Below are 24825 nucleotides of genomic sequence, written 5' to 3'. Positions count from 1 at the left end.
TATACACAGCATAATATATTATACACAGCATAATACATTATACACCATAAGTCTGTCCACCACTGCCACCCAATCTTCCTACCAATTATGATATTTTATTTTTGGTTATAATTATTATGTTGTAAAACTAATCTAGCTTATTCCACATTTCATGAAGCCTAGCCATTATGTTATAGAACTAATCTTGTTTATGCCACATTTCATGAACTCTGGCCATCATGTAATAAAACTAATCTTGTTTATACCACATTTCATGAACCCTGGCCATCATGTAATAAAACTAATCTTGCTTATACCACATTTCATGAACCCTGGCCATCATGTTATAAAACTAATCCTGCTTAAACCACATTTCATGAACCCTGGCCATCATGTTATAAAACTAATCTTGCTTATACCACATTTCATGAACCCTAGCCATCATGTTATAAAACTAATCCCACTTAAACCACATTTCATGAACCCTGGCCATCATGTTATAAAACTAATCTTGCTTATACCACATTTCATGAACCCTGGCCATCATGTTATAAAACTAATCTTGCTTATGCCACATTTCATGAACCCTGGCCATCATGTTATAAAACTAATCTTGCTTATGCCACATTTCATGAATCCTGGCCATCATGTTATAAACTCCATCTTACATATATCATATTGTATGAAGCCTGGCCGTTGTGTTATAATGATGTTTACCTGTATATACAGAACAAAATGAAACAGAAGAATTGGTTCTTAATATGTATGATGGTACAAAGGTAGTATATGATCTGCGAAAAAAATAAACTTACAATGACTGACTTTGTTTTCTTGAGTTCCAGCTGTGATGACCAAAAGGATACTGACCCATCCTAAAATGGAAAAATGACGGATATCATGCTGGACTGATAAAATGTATTGATTGACTGGATGAAATTTCTATCATGCTGAATAAAATGTATCGATTGACTGAATGAAATTTCTATCATGCTGGACTGATAAAATGTATTGATTGACTGGATGAAATTTCTATCATGCTGAATAAAATGTATCGATTGACTGGATGAAATTTCTATCATGCTGAATAAAATGTATCGATTGACTGGATGAAATTTCTATCATGCTGGACTGATAAAATGTATCGATTGACTGGATGAAATTTATATCATGCTGAATAAAATGTATCGATTGACTGGATGAAATTTCTATCATGCTGAATAAAATGTATCGATTGACTGGATGAAATTTCTATCATGCTGAATAAAATGTATCGATTGACTGGATGAAATTTCTATCACCTGAATATATGGCAAGCAATTAAGTGATCTGTTCCATTAAAAAAAAAAACTAATGTTATAAATGTTTGTCTATACAACAATCTGCTTGCAGACTTGTACAAGTTCATAAAGAGTCTCCTAGTCTGCATACATACAACCAGGCAGACTCAGTACATATGTTATTTATTGTAACCTTGTTAGGCAGAAAATTAGTCAGGATTTCCAGATTTTCCCAACCTTGAAGCTATACAGGCATTAAGTGACTGTTGCTACAGAGATGGAAAGCAATATCCAGAAAAATGATAAAATTCAGGACAGATTTATCCATGATTTCTCATATTTACTTTGCCAGGGTAGTATATAAAGATATTTTCTCTCTACCATTTACATATACATGTAATTCCAAATAAAATGGGTTTTTTTGCCACTATTGAAAAAGTTAGTTTAATGAACTCCTGTCTACTACAATGACTCAGGCGGATTGTAAACAGTCAGCAAAGTGGGCAAATTTTATATGTCAAAATACATGGTTTCAATTTTAAATCCAAATATCTAAACCATACACCCTCCAGCATTAAAAAGTACTTGTACCAATTTCATCAAATTGTCTAATATGGTCTGGTACACCATACACCCTCCAGCACTAAAAAGTACTTATACCAATTTCATCAAATTGTCTAATATGGTCTGGTACACCATACACCCTCCAGCATTAACAAGTACTTGTACCAATTTCATCAAATTGTCTAATATGGTCTGGTACACCATACACCCTCCAGCATTAAAAAGTACTTATACCAATTTCATCAAATTGTCTAATATGGTTTGGTACACCATACACCCTCCAGCATTAAGAAGTACTTGTACCAATTTCATCAAACTGTCTAATATGGTCTGGTACACCATACGCCATCCAGCATTAAGAAGCACTTGTACCAATTTCATCAAACTATCTAATATGGTCTTAATGTTATTTAGTCCGACGTGACAACAAGTACATGAATTAACACATGATTAGGCAGATGGAATAAAATATATCCTTTTTTTTTGCTACAATGTGAAAAACACAAATGCCTTCTAAAAAAAGAAGCTCTATTGGCATCAAAAAGGACGCTCTGACTGTTTCATGAATGCTGTTAGTGATCACAAACAAAAAACCATGGAAACACAAAACCATGGAAACATAAAACCATACATTTATCATTAATAGTGTATCTTATCACCTGACTACACCCAACAAATGCCCCATCTGGGGTGTCTGTAATCCTAAGGACTGGATCTCTGTGAGGTATTCCCTCAATCTTAGCTGGCAGATGAAAGTCGACATCTTTGGCTCGAAGATATGAGTCCTCTTTTTCTGCATACTCCAGCTGCATGTACGTACAAAATTCATCCCATGAGATAAAACCTTCAGAGGACCAGTCAATCTTCATAAATAATGCATCTATCTGGCTCTCCTGGAAAGACAAAAAAGCAGTGACACAGTACAAAAATGAAATAAAATGTTACTATTAACTCCAACAATATCCCTAAGGTGTCAAAATTTGGAAAGTGGCTCCTTTCTATTCTAATGCTCTTCTATTCCATGTGAGGGACATTCACTCCTGATTAGGCTATGTTGTCCATTTGTCCACCTGTATATCTGTCCATCTGTCTATCTGTCCATTTGTCCATCTGTCTATCTGTTGACCTGTCTATCTGTCCATCTGTCGACCTGTCTATCTGTCGACCTACCTATCTGTCCATCTGTCTATCTGTCCATTTATCCATCTGTCTATCTGAAATCTGTCTATCTGTCCATTTATCCATCTGTCTATCTGTTAATTTATCCATCTGTCTATCTGAAATCTGTCTATCTGTCCATTTATCCATCTGTCTATCTGAAATCTGTCTGTATGTTACCAGTTTGGATTCTGCACATAACTAGTGTAAACAGTTAAGTTTACTGCTTGTAAATGTTTACAAAATTAGTAACTGTGTAAACAAAGATGTGAGTGGCTGTCAGTGATGCCTATTCCAACTTAAGTGACATAAACATCTCGACCTAAGAGGACTGTTTAGTAAGATTTTTCAGTTAAATCTTCAAGTGTGAATGATTTTCATATTGAATATAGCACTGCCAGAAAGAATTTGACAAGATCAGACTGATTTACTGAATTTGCTGTCAACTATTTAGCTCTGAAAAATATTTAACAGAACTTTTTGGTGAGTAACTGATTGCACTCTGTTTTGTAACTAACTGACTTGCCCTAATTAAAAAAAGTCTTTATTATTATTATTATTATTATTATTATTATTATTATTATTATTATTATCATTATTATTATATTATTATTATTAATTATTACTGCAATTATCACTAACTACTATTCTAACTTGATTACATTCTACTCCAAACAAGCAACATAATTTCATCAGCAATAGTAATTCCTATAGGCTGATCATCCAGTCTTATGTTATAACAAGCACTGTACTCTGTAAATTCCCGAATTCATCTAGGAAACCTTTAATAGCCTGGCTTGTTTAAATATCAATTTTAAATGCTATGTCACAGTTATTCTCTCCAAATCTCAGTTGTAAATGCTATGCCATAATGATTCTGTTCATATATGGGTTGTAAATGCTATGCTACAGTGATTATGTTTACCTTACAGTTGTGAATGCCATGCAACTGTGATAATGCCTACATATCAGTTGCAAATGCTATGCCACAGTGATTATGTCTACATATCAATTGTAAATGCTATGCCACAGTCATTATGTCTACATATCAATTGTAAATGCTATGCCACAGACATTATGTCTACATATCAATTTTAAGTGCTATGCCACAGTGATTTTGTCTACATATCAATTGTAAATGCTATGCCACAGTCATTATGTCTACATATCAGTTGTAAGTGCTATGCCACAGTGATTTTGTCTACATATCAGTTGTAAATGCTACACTACAGTGATTATGTCTACATATCAGTTGTAAATGCTATGCCACAGTGATTATGTCCACATATCAGTTGTAAATGCTATGCCACAGTGATTATGTCTACATATCAGTTGTAAATGCTATGCCACAGTGATTATGTCTACATATCAGTTGTAATTGCTATGCTACAGTGATTATGTCTACATATCAGTTGCAAGTGCTATGCCACAGTGATTATGTCTACATATCAGTTGTAAATGCTATGCCACAGTGATTATGTCTACATATCAGTTGTAAATGCTATGCTACAGTGATTCTGAATGTCTTCTATCAGAGTATCCTTCTCTCATGTGAAGAGAGAAGAAAGATATTTGAAAATGGATGCCATTGTACTGGCTGAAACACTGGGTAAGGCAACTCAGTACTTCATATGCTGTATTTAATCAAGGCAAAAATCTCTGAAACCACCCCCAATGACTTAGTGGTTTTAAATCAAGGTTGCACACTTCAGCCAGCTTATCTGTGCATGGATCCATTTAACATGAGACATGGCAGGATCAGTAAGCTGTTATGGGTGTCTGTTTAAATATAACTGTCTTTGATGTCAAGGTGCCAAATACAACATACTGGCATATGATGTATGTTTCAACATAAGACCATCTGCCATAGTGCCAGTACTTCTTGCAATGTGTAAGGACTCAATCTGCCATAGTGCCAGTACTTCTTGCAATGTGTAAGAACTCAATCTGCCATAGTGCCAGTACTTCTTGCAATGTATAAGAACTCAGTCTGCCATTGTGCCAGTACTTCTTGCAATGTATAAGAACTCAGTCTGCCATTGTGCCAGTACTTCTTGCAATGTGTAAGAACTCAATCTGCCATAGTGCCAGTACTTCTTGCAATGTGTAAGGACTCAATCTGCCATAGTGCCAGTACTTCTTGCAATGTGTAAGAACTCAATCTGCCATAGTGCCAGTACTTCTTGCAATGTATAAGAACTCAATCTGCCATAGTGCCAGTACTTCTTGCAATGTATAAGAACTCAATCTGTCACAAACTTAGCAAATCAACTCAGGAATAGTCTCCTTAGTGTCACAAACAAGATAACCCTGTCAATATGTATAGATCTCACTCCTTATCAATCTCATTCAAGATAACCCTGTCAATATGTATAGATCTCACTCCTTATCAATCACATACAAGATAACCCTGTCAATATGTATAGATCTCACTCCTTATCAATCACATACAAGATAACCCTGTCAATATGTATAGATCTCACTCCTTATCAATCTCATACAAGATTACCCTGTCAATACATATAGATCTCACTCCTTATCAATCTCATACAAGATAACCCCGTCAATATGTATAGCTCTCACTCCTTATCAATCACATACAAGATAACCCTGTCAATATGCATAGATCTCACTCCTTATCAATCTCATTCAAGATAACCCTGTCAATATGTATAGATCTCACTCCTTATCAATCACATACAAGATAACCCTGTCAATACATATAGCTCTCACTCCTTATCAATCTCATTCAAGATAATACTGTCAATACATATAGATCTCACTCCTTATCAATCTCATTCAAGATAACCCTGTCAATACGTATAAATCTCACTCCTTATCAATCACATTCAAGATAACCCTGTCAATACATATAGATCTCACTCCTTATCAATCACATACAAGATAACCCTGTCAATATGCATAGATCTCACTCCTTATCAATCTCATTCAAGATAACCCTGTCAATACATACAGATCTCACTCCTTATCAATCTCATACAAGATAACCCCATCAATATGTATAGCTCTCACTCCTTATCAATCACATACAAGATAACCCTGTCAATATGCATAGATCTCACTCCTTATCAATCTCATTCAAGACAACCCTGTCAATATGTATAGATCTCACTCCTTATCAATCACATACAAGATAACCCAGTCAATACATATAGCTTTCACTCCTTATCAATCTCATTCAAGATAATACTGTCAATACATATAGATCTCACTCCTTATCAATCACATTCAAGATAACCCTGTCAATATGTATAGCTCTCACTCCTTATCAATCACGTACAAGATAACCCTGTCAATATGCATAGATCTCACTCCTTATCAATCTCATTCAAGATAACCCTGTCAATATGTATAGATCTCACTCCTTATCAATCTCATTCAAGATAACCCTGTCAATATGTATAGCTCTCACTCCTTATCAATCATGTACAAGATAACCCTGTCAATATGCATAGATCTCATTCCTTATCAATCTCATTCAAGATAACCCTGTCAATATGTATAGATCTCACTCCTTATCAATCACATACAAGACAATCCTGTCAATATGTATATCTCTCACTCCTTATCAATCTCATTCAAGATAATACTGTCAATACATATAGATCTCACTCCTTATCAATCTCATTGAAGATAACCCTGTCAATACGTATAGATCTCACTCCTTATCAATCACATTCAAGATAACCCTGTCAATATCTATAGATCACACTCCTTATCAATCTCATACAAGATAACCATGTCAATATGTATAGATCTCACTCCTTATCAATCTCATTCAAGATAACCCTGTCAATACATATAGATCTCACTCCTTATCAATCTCATTCAAGATAACCCTGTCAATACGTATAGCTCTCACTCCTTATCAATCTCATACAAGATAATACTGTCAATACATATAGATCTCACTCCTTATCAATCTCATTCAAGATAACCCTGTCAATACGTATAGATCTCACTCCTTATCAATCTCATTCAAGATAACCCTGTCAATACATATAGATCTCACTCCTTATGAATCTCATTCAAGATAACCCTGTCAATACGTATAGCTCTCACTCCTTATCAATCTCATACAAGATAATACTGTCAATACATATAGATCTCACTCCTTATTAATCTCATTCAAGATAACCCTGTCAATACATATAGATCTCACTCCTTATCAATATAATACAACATAATACTGTCAATACATATAGATCTCACTCCTTATCAATCTCATACAAGATAACCCTGTCAATATGTATAGATCTCACTCCTTATCAATCTCATTCAAGATAACCCTGTCAATACATATAGATCTCACTCCTTATCAATCTCATTCAAGATAACCCTGTCAATACGTATAGCTCTCACTCCTTATCAATCTCATACAAGATAATACTGTCAATACATATAGATCTCACTCCTTATCAATCTCATTCAAGATAACCCTGTCAATACGTATAGATCTCACTCCTTATCAATCACATTCAAGATAACCCTGTCAATATGTATAGATCTCACTCCTTATCAATCTCAAACAAGATAACCCTGTCAATATGTATAGCTCTCACTCCTTATCAATCACATACAAGATAATCCTGTCAATATGCATAGACCTCACTCCTTATCAATCTCATTCAAGATAACCCTGTCAATATGTATAGATCTCACTCCTTATCAGTCTTATTCAAGATAACCCTGTCAATACGTATAGATCTCACTCCTTATCAGTCTCATTCAAGAAAACCCTGTCAATATGTATAGATTCCCCTCCTTATCAATCTCATTCAAGATCTTACGTGTCAGATCAAAACCTGATAAGAAATATGGCCTCCAGAGTGGTATCGAATAAAATGAGAACACACAATGCAAGACAGGCCGTACATAAGCTCACTTAGCCTTATGGCCAGGCCATGATGGATGGTACACAGTGGATATTGGGCCATACCATAAGTTCATTTGGCTTTATTGCAAGGTGAGCTAATAATAAAATGAAGTAATTATAAAATAAAAAAAACACTGTCATTGTATGTAGTAATATTGAAATAGGCTATGTATACACATCATTTATGAATATTCATGATCGCTATACCTTGATATGCATGTTTATGAATTCCCTTTCTCCATGGGAATCTGGCGTTTTTTGGAATAAAGTCGTAGAAACATGCTTGTGTTAGATTCTATATATTCTCATTAGAGATTCAAACAAAGATAATCCATCTATAAACAATACAGTAAATTAAGTCATATGCTAACCAACACAACTAAGATATATGCTAACCTTGTTTGCACTGATATTTAATTTGCTCTTCAGTAATTCTTTGAATTCCGCTAGGTCCAATTTTCCAGATTTGTTTTCATCTGCTGCAGCAAATGCTGCTTTTAGTGTTTCGAGTGCATCAATGTTAATCCTTTCCTCAATCTGCAAGAAAAATGAGAAAATATGAACTGATAAATTTTCAATTTTTTTGGTAAAATGACATTGTAGCTATTTTCACATTTTGTAATCATTACTTTTGATTGTTTTCTTACTGGGTAACATTTACAGAGAGATGTGAATCTTTTATCTTTGAGAAATATTTGAAGAAAACAAGTTGTGACTGCAACAAATGCTTTAGAAATAAATGGAAACAGCTGACCTGACTGTGACTGACAACATTCAACATGAGGTCTTTTAAAAGAGATTGAAGTTGGGTCTAATGAACATACATGTCTTAAATACAAGACGAGGAAAAGGCATGAATGTAAAAAGCCTCTCTAAGATACAACCTCATTTAGAAGTAGGTTTCAGTTTGCATGATAAATGAATGTAAGTAATTACAACATTCCGCTAAAAGACATTCTCATGCACTCTGCACCATAAATACTCATTTATAAACCAGGTCCAATAGCAAACTGCATAGACATAGATCTGCCATCGCATAATGCTCCAGCAAATCTGGGTCTATGTAGTTTGTGAGGAGTAATCAAAACAGCAAACAACACAGACCCTGCATGAGTCAAAACAAAATTGATTTTGTCAGTACAAATTATGTTCATTGACAGCAAAATAATGACAAATGCATTTCATGCAATTAAAAGCGCATTATCCAATTATCTCACTAAAAGTTTTTGTCCCAAACTTTTAGATTCAGCAAATTAATATTTTGACAAATATTAATTAATGCAAGAAAAGAACAAGAGCCCCTTGATGGGAATGATGCTCTACTGGGCAAAATGAAAATCCAGGAATTCAAGATAAGACCATTTCTTCATGTCAACTGCTGAGTGTTGAAACCATCTCTAATATACTTCAGCGATAAAAAGATTTTCAAATTAGCTGCTGTGGTGTACATTGCATGTCAGTTTGACATCATTTTCATTTTGGGACAAAGTAGACATCAATAAAAGTCTTTTTGGTCGAAGCCACAAGTCATAATGATGATTACTTCAGGAAGAGTAGTGAGAGCAAGATGTTCATGACAGCCATCATGGCAGCCATTTTGGATGTAAGACAGGCACCATTTACAAGCAAAACCATAAGAAGTCTACTGGTGAAAACCCCATCTTGATATAGATTCATTTGTGAGTAGAGATAACAGACTGACACCATGGTGGCCATATTGAGAATTAGTCTTTTCATTCAGAACATTTAAGCAGATAACATAAAAACTCTTCCGTTGAAAACCCTGTGTCAAAATGACTTAAAGAGTAGCTCAAACAAAATTTTCAAGATGGCCATTTCTTGGGGCATCATATCAGCACCATCTTAATTCAAGATCAAAAAACCATTATAAGAGGTCTTTTAGTGAAAAACACATAGTGATATGATGATTAATACAGAAAAAGCAGTGATAACAAGATTTTCAAGCTGGCCACTGTGGCAGCCATATTAGACCCCAGAGTAGCAACATTTTCATTTAGGACCAAGCAACATCATATGTCTTTTCGTGAAAACCCCATGTCAATGCAACATTTCATTTAGGAGGTGTAGCGATAAAAAATTGCTGCTGTGGTGGCTGTAATAGACATCATATCAGTGTCATTTTTATTCAGGACCAAGTGGACATAATAAGATGGTTTTGATGAAAACCTCATGTTGATGTCATCATCCATGTATTGTACGATGACTATCAACATCAAAAGTTTCCAGAAAACCAGTGTGGTGTCCATACAACATAAAGATGACCACTCTGGTGGCCATACTGGACTCCAGATTAGCACTATTTTCATTTAGGACTAACTGTACATTGTAAGAAGTCTTTAAGTGAAAATCCAATGTTGAGATGACTATCCATTCAAGAGTAGTCACAATAACATTTTCAAGATGACTGCCATGGTGGGCATATTGGATGTCAGATCAGCACAATTTTCCATTAGTATCAACTATCCATCAAAAGAAGTGTTCTAGTGAAAACCCCATGTTGATATGACCATCCATTCAGGAGTAACTTTAACAAGATTTTCAAGATGGCAGGTGTGGTGGCCATATTGGATGTACAAGCAGCACCCAATTAATCTAGGACCAGCAAGACCATAGGATGAATTGTGTTTAAGGCAATTCTCCAAATAGTTGAGGAGGAGTAGTGATAATCTTCTGCTAACAGAAACATAAATGTTGGATGAAAAAGAAGGACAAATGACCATCCCCTGTATAAATGACCATCCAATGGGCAAATGACCATCCCATGTGTTCTTCTGGCCTATGGCAAGAAAAACTCAAAGTTAAAACATTCTGGGATTTTTAAAAAAAAACACAAAACAATGGTAGGATTTTTTAAAGTCTGTGAATGGATCAAATTATCTCATTTTTGAATCTTTACTGACTGGTGAAGTTAGTTGCACAAAATTGATTTCTATAAATGTTGAAGGAATATATATTATATAAATTTTAACTTTTTTAAACATTTCCCTGCAAGTTATGTTCAAAAATAGCTTACCATGTTCTTCATCATGGTCAAATGGTATTTAGAGCAAATTTATTTGTAACTACTTAAGCACTGAAAGGGGCTTTTCAATTCTAATAAACCAACTTTGTTATGGCTTTTCTTGTAGAAAACAGTCAGGCTTCCAATATTAATGTTTCAAAAAATCAAAACATCATGCAAATGAAAGGTTAGATGAGACAATCTGTAAAAAGCATGCAACAGAAGTAAATGACAATACTGTCTGGTTTTTTTTCAATTTATACTGAGTCACATGACAATAAATGTACAAAATCCTTCAACTGGAAACTACATTATCAACTGAACATGTATACTGCATTATCAATAACTGTATATGTATACTGTATTATCAATAACTGTATATGTATACTGCATTATCAATAAATGTATATGTATTATCAATAACTGTATGTGTATACTGCATTATCAATAAATGTACATGTATACTTCATTATCAATAACTGCATATGTATACTGCATTATCAATAAATGTACATGTATACTTCATTATCAATAACTGTATATGTATACTGCATTATCAATAAATGTACATGTATAATGCATTATCAATAAATGTACATGTATATTTCATTATCAATAACTGTATATGTATACTGCATTATCAATAAATGTACATCTATAATGCTTTATCAATAAATGTACATGTATACTGCATTATCAACAAATGTACTTGTATAACGCATTATCAATAACTGTATATGTATAATGTATACTGTATTATCAATAACTGTATATGTATACTGTATTATCAATAACTGTATATGTATACTGCATTATCAATAACTGTACATGTATTATCAATAACTGTATGTGTATACTGCATTATCAATAAATGTACATGTATACTTCATTATCAATAACTGTATATGTATACTGCATTATCAATAAATGTACATGTATACTTCATTATCAATAACTGTATATGTATACTGCATTATCAATAAATGTACATGTATAATGCATTATCAATAAATGTACATGTATATTTCATTATCAATAACTGTATATGTATACTGCATTATCAATAAATGTACATCTATAATGCTTTATCAATAAATGTACATGTATACTGCATTATCAACAAATGTACTTGTATAACGCATTATCAATAACTGTATATGTATAATGTATACTGTATTATCAATAACTGTATATGTATAATGTATACTGTATTATCAATAACTGTACATGTATACTGAATAACTGTATATGTATAATGTATACTGTATTATCAATAACTGTATATGTATAATGTATACTGTATTATCAATAACTGTACATGTATACTGCATTATCAACAAATGTACTTGTATAATGCATTATCAATAACTGTATATGTATAATGTATACTGTATTATCAATAACTGTACATGTATACTGAATAACTGTATATGTATAATGTATACTGTATTATCAATAACTGTATATGTATAATGTATATTGTATTATCAATAACTGTATATTTATAATGTATATTGTATTATCAATAACTGTATATGTATAATGTATACTGTATTATCAATATCTGTATATGTATAATGTATACTGTATTATCAATAACTGTATATGTATAATGTATACTGTATTATCAATAACTGTATATGTATAATGTATACTGTATTATCAATAACTGTTTATGTATAATGTATACTGTATTATCAATAACTGTATATGTATAATGTATACTGTATTATCAATAACTGTATATGTATAATGTATATTGTATTATCAATAACTGTATATGTATAATGTATACTGTATTATCAATAACTGTATATGTATAATGTATACTGTATTATCAATAACTGTTTATGTATAATGTATACTGTATTATCAATAACTGTATATGTATAATGTATACTGTATTATAAATAACTGTATATGTATAATGCATTATCAATAACTGTATATGTATAATGTATACTGTATTATCAATAACTGTACATGTATAATGCATTATCAATAACTGTATATGTATAATGTATAATGCATTATCAATAACTGTATATGTATAATGTATAATGCATTATCAATAACTGTATATTTATAATGTATACTGTATTATCAATAACTGTATATGTATAATGTATACTGTATTATCAATAACTGTATATGTATAATGTATACTGTATTATCAATAACTGTACATGTATAATGTATACTGTATTATCAATAACTGTATATGTATAATGTATACTGTATTATAAATAACTGTATATGTATAATGCATTATCAATAACTGTATATGTATAATGTATACTGTATTATCAATAACTGTACATGTATAATGCATTATCAATAACTGTATATGTATAATGTATAATGCATTATCAATAACTGTACATGTATAATGTATACTGTATTATCAATAACTGTATATGTATAATGTATACTGTATTATCAATAACTGTACATGTATACTGAATAACTGTATATGTATAATGTATACTGTATTATCAATAACTGTTTATGTATAATGTATACTGTATTATCAATAACTGTATATGTATAATGCATTATCAATAACTGTATATGTATAATGTATACTGTATTATCAATAACTGTACATGTATAATGCATTATCAATAACTGTATATGTATAATGTATACTGTATTATCAATAACTGTATATGTATAATGTATACTGTATTATCAATAACTGTACATGTATACTGAATAACTGTATATGTATAATATCTTGAAAAGACCATGTCAAAGTGATGCAAAACCTTGGTAGCCATTTCCATTGATCATCTGAGAAAAATCCAACTATGTTTTTCTTCATATGAACATTGAAACATTTTATAAAATGACAGAATGTCTGACTTCAAACTTTCAAAATTGTAAATGTTTGCAGTATAAATGACTGAAGAGAAATAACAGACATAAGCATTAAAAACACAGTTTATATTATAAAATCAAAGCATACCTGTTTGAGCAAAATTAAAAAAAAAATTAAAAAATAACCATTGTTTGATATTTTACTAAAATATTTTTGTCATGTACTCTCAGTATAAATAAATTTAATACATGATTAAAGAACTTCAAGTAATTCCCTAAGTTCTGTTACACAATAAAAATTCTCATCATTACTAAATATAGTTGTGTAAGCTGGTGTACACAGCTTAAACTAGAAATAATTTTTTTCTTCAAAAAGTGTCCAAAATGCCATGTTTTTCAGAATTCATGCTTAAGAAATTGTTTTGGAAATATATAAAATATTAAATCTGGAATGAGCCTTGGAAGTGTAACAGAACTTATTTTATTGTGACAGAATCCTGTTGCACCATACCAACTTCTGTTCTATAATTTCTCCATTCACCTGTAGAAATATGTATAACATATGTATAATGAAAAGTATATAGCATATGTATAATGTAATGTATATAACATACGTATAATGAAATATGTATAACATATTTATAATGAAATGTATATATATAATGTATGTAAAATGAAAAATGTATAATGCATGTACAATGAAAAATGTATAATATATGTACAATGAAAAATGTATAATGTATGTACAATGAAATATATATAATGTTTGTACAATGAAATATGCATAATGTATGTACAATGAAATATATATAATGTATGTACAATTAAATATGCATAAGGTATGTACAATGAAAAATGTATAATGTATGAACAATGAAAAATGTATAATGTAAGTATAGTGAAATATGTAAAATGTAAAATGAAAATATATTTTAAATGTACAGCTTTTTATAAAGCCCAAATGATGTCTCAAATCATGTTGTGGCATTAATAATGGCAGCTTTAAATGTACAGCTTTTTATACAGCCCAAATGATGTCTCAAATCATGTTGTGGAATTAATAATGGCTGCTATAAAGGTACAGCTTTTTAATCCCTTACATTATGTGACAAATGAATATTTTCCCATGTATACAAAACAATTCTGTTACTTAACACTAACAACTCTAATTCACATAAAATTTATATAATTATAATTAATGCTATAGTTATTTACAAAATTTATATCATTATAATTAATTCTACAGTTATTTATAAAATTTATATTGTTATAATTAATGCTACAGTTATTTACAAAAATTTATATCATTATAATTAATGCTACAGTTATTTATAAAATTTATATTGTTATAATTAATGCTACAGTTATTTACAAAAATTTATATCATTATAATTAATGCTACAGTTATTTATAAAATTTATATTGTTATAATTAATGCTACAGTTATTTATAAAATTTATATCGCTATAATTAATGCTACAGTTATTTACAAAATATATATCATTATAATTAATGCTAGTTATTTACAAAATTTATATCATTATAATTAATGCTACAGTTATTTACAAAATTTATATTATTATAATTAATGCTACAGTTATTTACAAAATTTATATTATTATAATTAATGCTATAGTTATTTACAAAATTTATATCGCTATAGTTAATGCTACAGTTATTTACAAAATTTAAATCATTATAATTAATGCTACAGTTATTTACAAAATTTATCTCATAATTAATACTACAGTTATTTACAAAATGTATATCATTATAATTAATGCTATAGTTATTTACAAAAGTTATATCGCTATAATTAATGCAACAGTTATTTACAAAATTTATATCATTATAATTAATGCTATAGTCATTTACAAAATTTATATCGCTATAATTAATGCTACAGTTATTTACAAAATTTATATCATTATAATTAATTTTAGTTATTTACAAAATTTATATTGCTATAATTAATGCTACAGTTATTTACAAAATTTATATAATTATAATTAATGCAATAATTATTTACAAAATTTATATCATTATAATTAATGCTATAGTTATTTACAAAATTTATATCATTATAATTAATGCTACAGTTATTTACAAAATTTATATCATTATAATTAATGCTACAGTTATTTATAATGCACCTGATTCTGTAAACTCAATGCCTTTTCGGATTTGCAGATAAGCAGTGAATTTTTATATTTTACTCAAATTGTCTAAAAATTAAACTTGAAATGAGTTCAAATGAAACAAAACAGTTTAATTCTAAGGAAATCAAGTCCACAGTCATCAACACATTGCTTAACTCAAAAGCACAGTCCTTGTCATAAGAACAGTCCATCATAAGCACAGACCCTGTCATAAGCAGTAACCCTGTCATAAGCAAAGTCTCTCATAAGCACAAGCCCTGTAATAAGCAGTGACCCTGTCATAAAAGTCTCTGTCATAAGCACAGTCCCTGTTACAAGAACAGTCAATCGGAAGCAGTCCCTGTCATAAGCACAGTACTGTCATAAGCAGTCCCATCATAAGAACAGTCCCCATCACAAGAATAGTCAATCAAAAGGACAGTCCTGTCATAAGCAGTCACATCATGAGAACAGTCCCTGCCATAAGCACAGTCCCTGTCATATGAACAGTCCATCATAATTACAGTCCCTGTCATATGATGACACATTTATTCAACATAACAATGCCATCACATCAGCATATGTTCATGTGCCATGCATATTTGAAATAGTACTTTATCCCTGTGAGAACAATCACTCAAATAGAACCATTAAATTAAACACAACCTGTAATATGAAATATTCTTGGTCAAGTTTCTAGGTTTTTTCATAATCAATATGCAATAAACATTGGTAACACTTACAAGAATAAAAGTATTAAGCATAACATACATATTGAAAACAATAATATATATATATATATATATATATATATATATATATATATATATATATATATATATATATATATATAAATAACATTCTGATTTATCAAGCACTGTTTTTGCATTATACAGAAAAGACTGTCTTGAGAGACCACCCCTTTTGACAACAAAAAGCAGTCTCTGAAAAATGGGTCAGATGGTCTCTCACAGCAAGGTCTGTGCAGGAGGACCAGTTTTTAAGTTCAAAATTCAATTTGGTTTAAAATGGAAAAAATACCCTCACTTATTGTACATGTACGTCTTTATTAAGTCGTAGTTCTTCTTAATATATTACATTCATTATTAACAAAATAATTTAATTTAGCAACAAAATACACATCATAAAATGTTCACATTTATATTTGTTGAGATGTGTTGAGATGTTAAGGTAACAGTGATCAGTTGTAATATTTGTACTGATCAGACAGTGGGCAAATACAATATATATATATATATATATATATATATATATATATGTCAATTATAAAAAGAAGAAATTTATTTACCAACAGAAGATAATTAGCCTCAATTAACCAACAAAATAAATTGACTGGCCAAGCTTGATGAATGCAAGATGTTCCTGACTGCAGGTTTCAACAATCAATAAGAAACAACATGAACCTCTGAACTGTGTATGTGTGTGTCCAATCCCCACACAATTTAAAGAAGAAATGATTAATGAGGATTTGCGTGACTTTGAAACTACAATCATGGCACAAAGTGACATGTAATTTAGTCAACTACAATCATGGCACAAAGTGACATGTAATTTAGTCAACTACAATCATGGCACAAGGTGACATGTAATTTAGTCAACTACAATCATGGCACAAAGTGACATGTAATTTAGTAAATATTTGGAATATAACACAAGATGCTACATGAAGATTAAAATCAAGATCTCAGACACATTGGATTATTAAAGCTTGTCTACAAAATTGATTACAGTAAGCAAACTATGGATTATTATATACAGATCTCAATTTAAATTAGATTACGTAAGGAAACTAGTGGCTATACTCCTTCATTGTTTCCCATCTAGTTTCTGATTAATCTGAACTTTGCCTGCCGACCCTCATCAACAATGGTCATTACAAAGGATTCAATAAAGCTCAGTGGTATTTGTATTTATTTTTGTTATATAAAGTCCTGTTTATCAGTTTTAAAACAAATAAAATTCTCCCTCTTTTTGTTTCACAAAAATTCACACAATATAAGACAATTCTCCCTCGTTGCGTTTCAAACATTTTACATGATATAAAATGACGTCTTTTGCAAAATTTCACACATTATAAATTGACTCTCTTTCTTTGTGTTTTAGAAATATCTTTCAGGAAGTAAACTTCAAAGATCTATCACAATTAGACAAATAAAGTCATACTGTACTGTTTCTAATTATAATTAGGCAAATGAATTTGTACTGTACCTAACCTAATCAAACCACCTAACCTAATCAAACTACCTAACCTAATCAAATCACCTAAGGATCAGTACAGTGATATCTTCTGCCACACAGTTTAAGTGGGGGTTTTTAAAAAGAGAATTGAGCATAGATAAACAAGATTTCTAAATATATAATTAATCAAATGAAATGCCTGACATCTATGCTTCATTTTTTTTTTTTAATTTGGGAACAATGGTATTTATTCCAATTAGGGTATTTATTCAGACAACTATGGTATATCAGATCCCAATGTTAATAGACTAAATTGAAGATTTTAATGCCCCTTGGTCAATATAGGTTTTGGAAGGGTGACCCTTCAAATAATGTTAAATTCCTGTCTGTAGTCTATGGACAACATAATCACTGTAAGATGGGTAATAAGTATCAATCCACTATCAAATGATACTTTGATAATCACTGTAAGATGGGTAATAAGTATTAATCCGTTATGAAATGATACTTTGATAATCACTGTAAGATGGGTAATAAGTATTAATCCGCTATCAAATGATACTTAGATAATCACTGTAAGATGGGTAATAAGTATTAATCCACTATCAAATGATACTTAGATAATCACTGTAAGATGGGTAATAAGTATTAATCCACTATCAAATGATACTTTGATACTCACTGTAAGATGGGTAATAAGTATTAATCCACTATCAAATGATACTTAGATAATCACTGTAAGATGGGTAATAATTATTAATCCACTATCAAATGATACTTTGATAATCACTGTAAGATGGGTAATAAGTATTAATCCACTATCAAATGATACTTTGATAATCACTGTAAGATGGGTAATAAGTATTAATCCACTATCAAATGATACTTTGATAATCACTGTAAGATGGGTAATAATTATTAATCCACTATCAAATGATACTTTGATAATCACTGTAAGATGGGTAATAAGTATTAATCCACTATCAAATGATACTTTGATAATCACTGTAAGATGGGTAATAAGTATTAATCCACTATCAAATGATACTTTGATAATCACTGTAAGATGGGTAATAAGTATTAATCCACTATCAAATGATACTTAAATAATCACTGTAAGATGGGTAATAAATATTAATCCACTATCAAATGATACTTAAATAATCACTGTAAGATGGGTAATAAGTATTAATCCACTATCAAATGATACTTTGATAATCACTGTAAGATGGGTAATAAGTATTAATCCACTATCAAATGATACTTTGATAATCACTGTAAGATGGGTAATAAGTATTAATCCACTATCAAATGATGCTTTGATAATCACTGTAAGATGGGTAATAAATATTAATCCACTATCAAATGATACTTAAATAATCACTGTAAGATGGGTAATAAGTATTAATCCACTATCAAATGATACTTAGATAATCACTGTAAGATGGGTAATAAATATTAATCCACTATCAAATGATACTTAAATAATCACTGTAAGATGGGTAATAAGTATTAATCCACTATCAAATGAACTTTGATAATCACTGTAAGATGGGTAATAAGTATTAATCCACTATCAAATGATACTTTGATAATCACTGTAAGATGGGTAATAAGTATTAATCCACTATCAAATGAACTCTGATAATCACTGTAAGATGGGTAATAAGTATTAATCCACTATCAAATGATACTTAAATAATCACTGTAAGATGGGTAATAATTATTAATCCACTATCAAATGATACTTAAATAATCACTGTAAGATGGGTAATAAGTATTAATCCACTATCAAATGATACTTTGATAATCACTGTAAGATGGGTAATAAGTATTAATCCACTAGCAAATGATACTTAAATAATCACTGTAAGATGGGTAATAATTATTAATCCACTATCAAATGATACTTAAATAATCACTGTAAGATGGGTAATAAGTATTAATCCACTATCAAATGATACTTTGATAATCACTGTAAGATGGGTAATAAGTATTAATCCACTATGAAATGATACTTAGATAATGACTGTATGATGGGTAATAAGTATTAATCCACTATGAAATGATACTTTGATAATCATTGTAAGATGGGTAATAATTATGAATCCACTATCAAATGATACTTTGATAATCACTGTAAGATGGGTAATAATTATTAATCCACTATCAAATGATACTTTGATAATCACTGTAAGATGGGTAATAAGTATTAATCCACTATCAAATGATACTTTGATAATCACTGTAAGATGGGTAATAAGTATTAATCCACTATGAAATGATACTTAGATAATGACTGTATGATGGGTAATAAGTATTAATCCACTATGAAATGATACTTTGATAATGACTGTAAGATGGGTAATAAGTATTAATCCACTATGAAATGATACTTAGATAATGACTGTATGATGGGTAATAATTATTAATCCACTATGAAATGATACTTTGATAATCATTGTAAGATGGGTAATAAGTATTAATCCACTATCAAATGATACTTTGATAATCACTGTAAGATGGGTAATAATTATTAATCCACTATCAAATGATACTTTGATAATCACTGTAAGATGGGTAATAAGTATCAATCCACTATCAAATGATACTTTGATAATCATTTTAAGATGGGTAATAATTATTAATCCCCTATCAAATGATACTTAGATAATCACTGTAAGATGGGTAATACGTACTAATCCACTATCAAATGATACTTAGATAATCACTGTATGATGGGTAATAAGTATTAATCCACTATCAAATGATACTTTGATAATCACTGTATGATGGGTAATAAGTATTAATCCACTATCAAATGATACTTTGACATTCTCATGTTGATGGCAGTCAACAAGTCATTTTGCTTATATAGTAAACTAGTTTTCAAGTTAAGTTTCAACTTGCCTTGTAAATTTAAGACCTGCCAATATTACAAATATTTAATTATGCAATGACCTCTATGTCCTTCAATTCTCATGATGAAAGTCTTCTATTTTAAACTTACCAATGTTTAAAAGCAGCCATATTCAAATTTTCTTCTCTAGTTTCTTCAAGAAAAGTAATGAAATGACCAGTAACATGCAAACTCACTTCTTTAGAGCCCCCAGTTAGCAACCAACACTAGTCCTAAATATAGCATTACTTACGTGACTGCCATTGCATTAAAAACATTAATGCAAAAGCCCCAAATACATGCTTACCATACAAACATGCACAGTGGACCAGTCTTCTTTTGTTTTGTACATCTTGGTTAATGCAAAAGCCCAAAAGCATACTTACTACACAAAGATGCTCAATGGACCAATCATCTTTAGTTATTTACATCTTCCAAGAGACCATAAATATTTAAACATTTAATAAAGTTATATTATTTCATTATTGATTTTCTGGTGTTAGTTCTATAGCCATTTCATTGCTACATTGTTATAGGTGGGCCAACAAATCTGAAGGGGGTGAAATTTATAAGTCACTAAAACTCTTGACAAGTCTAATTGAACAATTTTCAAGTGACCTCATAAATTCAATTTGTGACCTTAAAGGATTCATGTGCCAACTTACTAAATTGGAATCTCACCATAAAATTATTCAAATCGATGCCACGCTAGCTTTTTCTAAAAGCTAAATCTTTTTTTGTTTCATGGAGTAATACAAATTAAATAACAAGTCAGATTTAAAATACAGGTGTTTTATGGTACAGCAACACAAGTAGTTTGTTTTCTGCCAAGGCAATATGATTTAAGTGCCTTGCCCATGGATACATACCAAGGCAATAGGATTGAAGTGCCTTGCCCATGGATACACACCAAGGCAATAGGATTGAAGTGCCTTGCCCATGGATACACACCAAGTGTGTGTTTTTGGCTTTTTAATGTAGCTTTAACAATTTGAGTCATATCGCTATGTCTGCAGTGTGGCAGTTTATAGTGATGTCTAGCACTGGGTCATCATGCCACTGACATGTGGCATCATGTCCCACCTAGTCAAATTATCCTGATACCAGGCCAACCAGTCCTATCATAACCTCTTAACACTGAGCACCAAGCAAGGCAGCTGCTAGCATCATTTTTATAAGTCTCTGGCATGCCCAATGGCTGGGCTTTGAGCCTGTGATCTTCTGCATTTGAGGCAGTAGCTCTAACCACTTAGGCCACCAGAGCGGTCCAATATGAGTGAAGTGCCCTTCCCAATGACACACCAAGGCAATAGAAGTCATCTGCCTTGCCCAAGGACACACCAAGGTAATAGGAGTGAATTGCCTTGCCTAAGGACATACTATCAAGGCAACAGGAGCAAAATGCCTTGCCATGGACACATACCAAGGCAATAGGAGTAAACTGCCTTGCCCAAGGACACACACTGAAGTGCCTTGCCCAAAGACACACACCAAGGCAATAGGTGTGAAGTGCCTTGCCCAATGACACACGCCAAGGCAATATGTGTGAAGTACCTTGTGCAATGACACATACCATGGCAATATGTGTGAAGTGCCATGCCCAGTGACACATACCAAGGCAATAGGAGTGAACTGCCTTGCCCAAAGACACACACCAAGGCAATATGAGTAAATTGCCTAAGGACGTACACCAAGGCAATAGGAGTGAACTGCCTTGCCCAATGAAACACAACAAGGCAATAAGTGTGAAGTGCCTTGCCCAAAGACACACACCAAGGCAATAGGTGTGAACTGCCTTGCCTAAGGACATATATCAAGGCAATAGAAGTGAACTGCCTTGCCCAATGAAACACACCAAGGCAATAAGTGTGAAGTGCCTTGCCCAAAGACACACACCATGGTGGCTGATCTGGGCTTGTCTGATGGCAGGATTCTAACCTACACCCTTTCAAGCACAAATCTGGCATGGTAACCAGAGCCCCTACAGCTTCTAACAACATGAAGGCAGGTAGATGTACACAAATATACAGATTGTATTCTGCCTGTCTTTAAACTTTGAGAAGTCACCTTTTTTAATAATGCAATCAAACTTAGACTAAATATGGTCTTTTGAGCCAAGTAAACCTAACAAGCCAAGTTGCAAACAAGTCAAAGATATTGTTTGCTGTCCTTAAAACCAGTATTAATGAACTGAACAGAAAATAGTCTTTACTTGGAGGTTTATGGAACTGCAACAAAATGGGTTGTGTTGATAGTAATTATAATGGGTGTTTAGAGGATATGCATAATGTGTTGATAGTAATTCTAATTGGTATTTATACAATATGCAGGGTGTGTTGATAGTAATTCTAATTGGTGTTTATACGATCTGCAAGGTGTGTAAATAATATTTCTAATTGGTGTTTATATGATATGCAAGGTGTTCAGGTAGTAATTCTAACTGGTGCTAATTTGATATGCAGGGTATGTTGATTGTAATTCTGATTGGTTTTTATATGACATACAAATAAACAAAGAGTTTAACTGAGATATATGGAATACAAATGTAAAACAACATTAGCTATTTTTCCACAAGTACACAGCCTAAAATTTGTTGAATGGTGAAAGAAATAATATTATCGTGAGAGTAATATCACTTATTATATCTCCAATAGTACACAGCCTAAGTAATGACACTACTTATCTCTCCTGGTACACAGCCCAAATAAGAGCACAAGTTATCTCTCCATTAGTACATAGCCCAAGCAAAAGCACTCGTTATCTCTCCACTAGTACATAGCCCAAGCAAAAGCACTAGTTATCTCTCCACTAGCACATGACACAAACAAAAACGCTAGTTATCTTTCCACTAGTACATAGCCAATGCAACAGCCCTAGTTATCTCTCCTGACAAGTCCACAGCCTAAGTAACAGCACTGCTTATCTCACCAATACTTAAGTAACAACATACTATCAATGTAAAGGTAAAAGCATCAACTGTCTCTCCACTAGCACATAGCCTAATTACATCACTAGATATCTCTCCATTACTGGTTGTTGTTGTTGTTGTTACTGTAGGGTTTAACTGTATTTTCCAGCACAAGATAGGCTATACATAGTGGCCAGTATTAATGGTGAAGGAAGAACCCAGGAAAACCCCAGAAAGAACCACTGACCCACAAGAAGCTACTGGCAAGCTTTCTCACAAACCAACATTGGCTGAAGCCAAGACTTGAACCCACGCAGACAGAGGTGAGATGGCAACGATCCATAATGTTAAGTACTTTAGACCACTCAGCCACTCGGTCGACCTTCCCCCCATTACTGGTAGTACATAATCTAAAAACAACACAAGTTTTTTTTCACTAGCACATAGCCTAAGTAACAGCACCAGTTATCTCTCCACTAGTACATAGCCTCAAATCTGCTGAATACTGACAGAAAAAGCTGAAAATGAACTTAATATTTCATAATCAAAAACTCTGAACTATTAAGATGATTTCAATCCAGTTGTTTTAATCAGGGCACTAGAAATCCCTTGACCCCCACTGCCACTAAATACTGTCACTCTTCTTACCTTCCAAAAGCCACTTTGTGAATTAGGGCTTTGTTCAAACAGAAATGTCTTGCTTTCCTCGGTTAGTAAAAGTGAATGTTTCCTCAATTTTTGCATCCTTAATTTTAGCTGTATCTGGTTATATAATCCATCCATGATATTTTATCCAAATTATAAACAACTATGAAGCTATTTTTACTTCTGAAGGATTCGGATGGATGCTTGTCAAAATATTTTTGGATGATTCAAAAACTTCCTGTGTAATCAATATTCTAGTACTGATTAACACTTGAAATCCCGTGGAAGTGGGAAAATGTATCTATTTAAGAACAGAATC

At 31.6% G+C, this 24825-nt stretch overlaps 1 protein-coding gene across 2 annotated transcripts in view; it reads right to left on the bottom strand.

Annotated features, from left to right (window-relative positions):
• The window catches only part of LOC149796367 (cilia- and flagella-associated protein 337-like), a 175110-nt gene that overhangs the window by 108779 nt on the left and 41506 nt on the right, over positions 1 to 24825 (bottom strand). For both annotated transcript variants that reach the window (XM_089961042.1, XM_089961043.1), the window contains exons 3-5: positions 8272 to 8412; positions 2480 to 2713; positions 792 to 851 (exon numbers count right to left, since the gene is read on the bottom strand). In XM_089961042.1, the coding sequence (XP_089817168.1) occupies positions 792 to 851; positions 2480 to 2713; positions 8272 to 8412 (435 nt within the window). The remainder of the gene's footprint in view (positions 1 to 791; positions 852 to 2479; positions 2714 to 8271; positions 8413 to 24825) is intronic.

Source organism: Sinohyriopsis cumingii, chromosome 6, assembly GCF_028554795.1.
Source record: "Sinohyriopsis cumingii isolate HCF-2022 chromosome 6, ASM2855479v2, whole genome shotgun sequence".
Classification (NCBI taxonomy): Eukaryota; Metazoa; Mollusca; class Bivalvia; order Unionida; family Unionidae; genus Sinohyriopsis; species Sinohyriopsis cumingii.
Note: the sequence above shows the minus strand (reverse complement) of the source record. Positions and strands in the feature narration are given on the sequence as shown.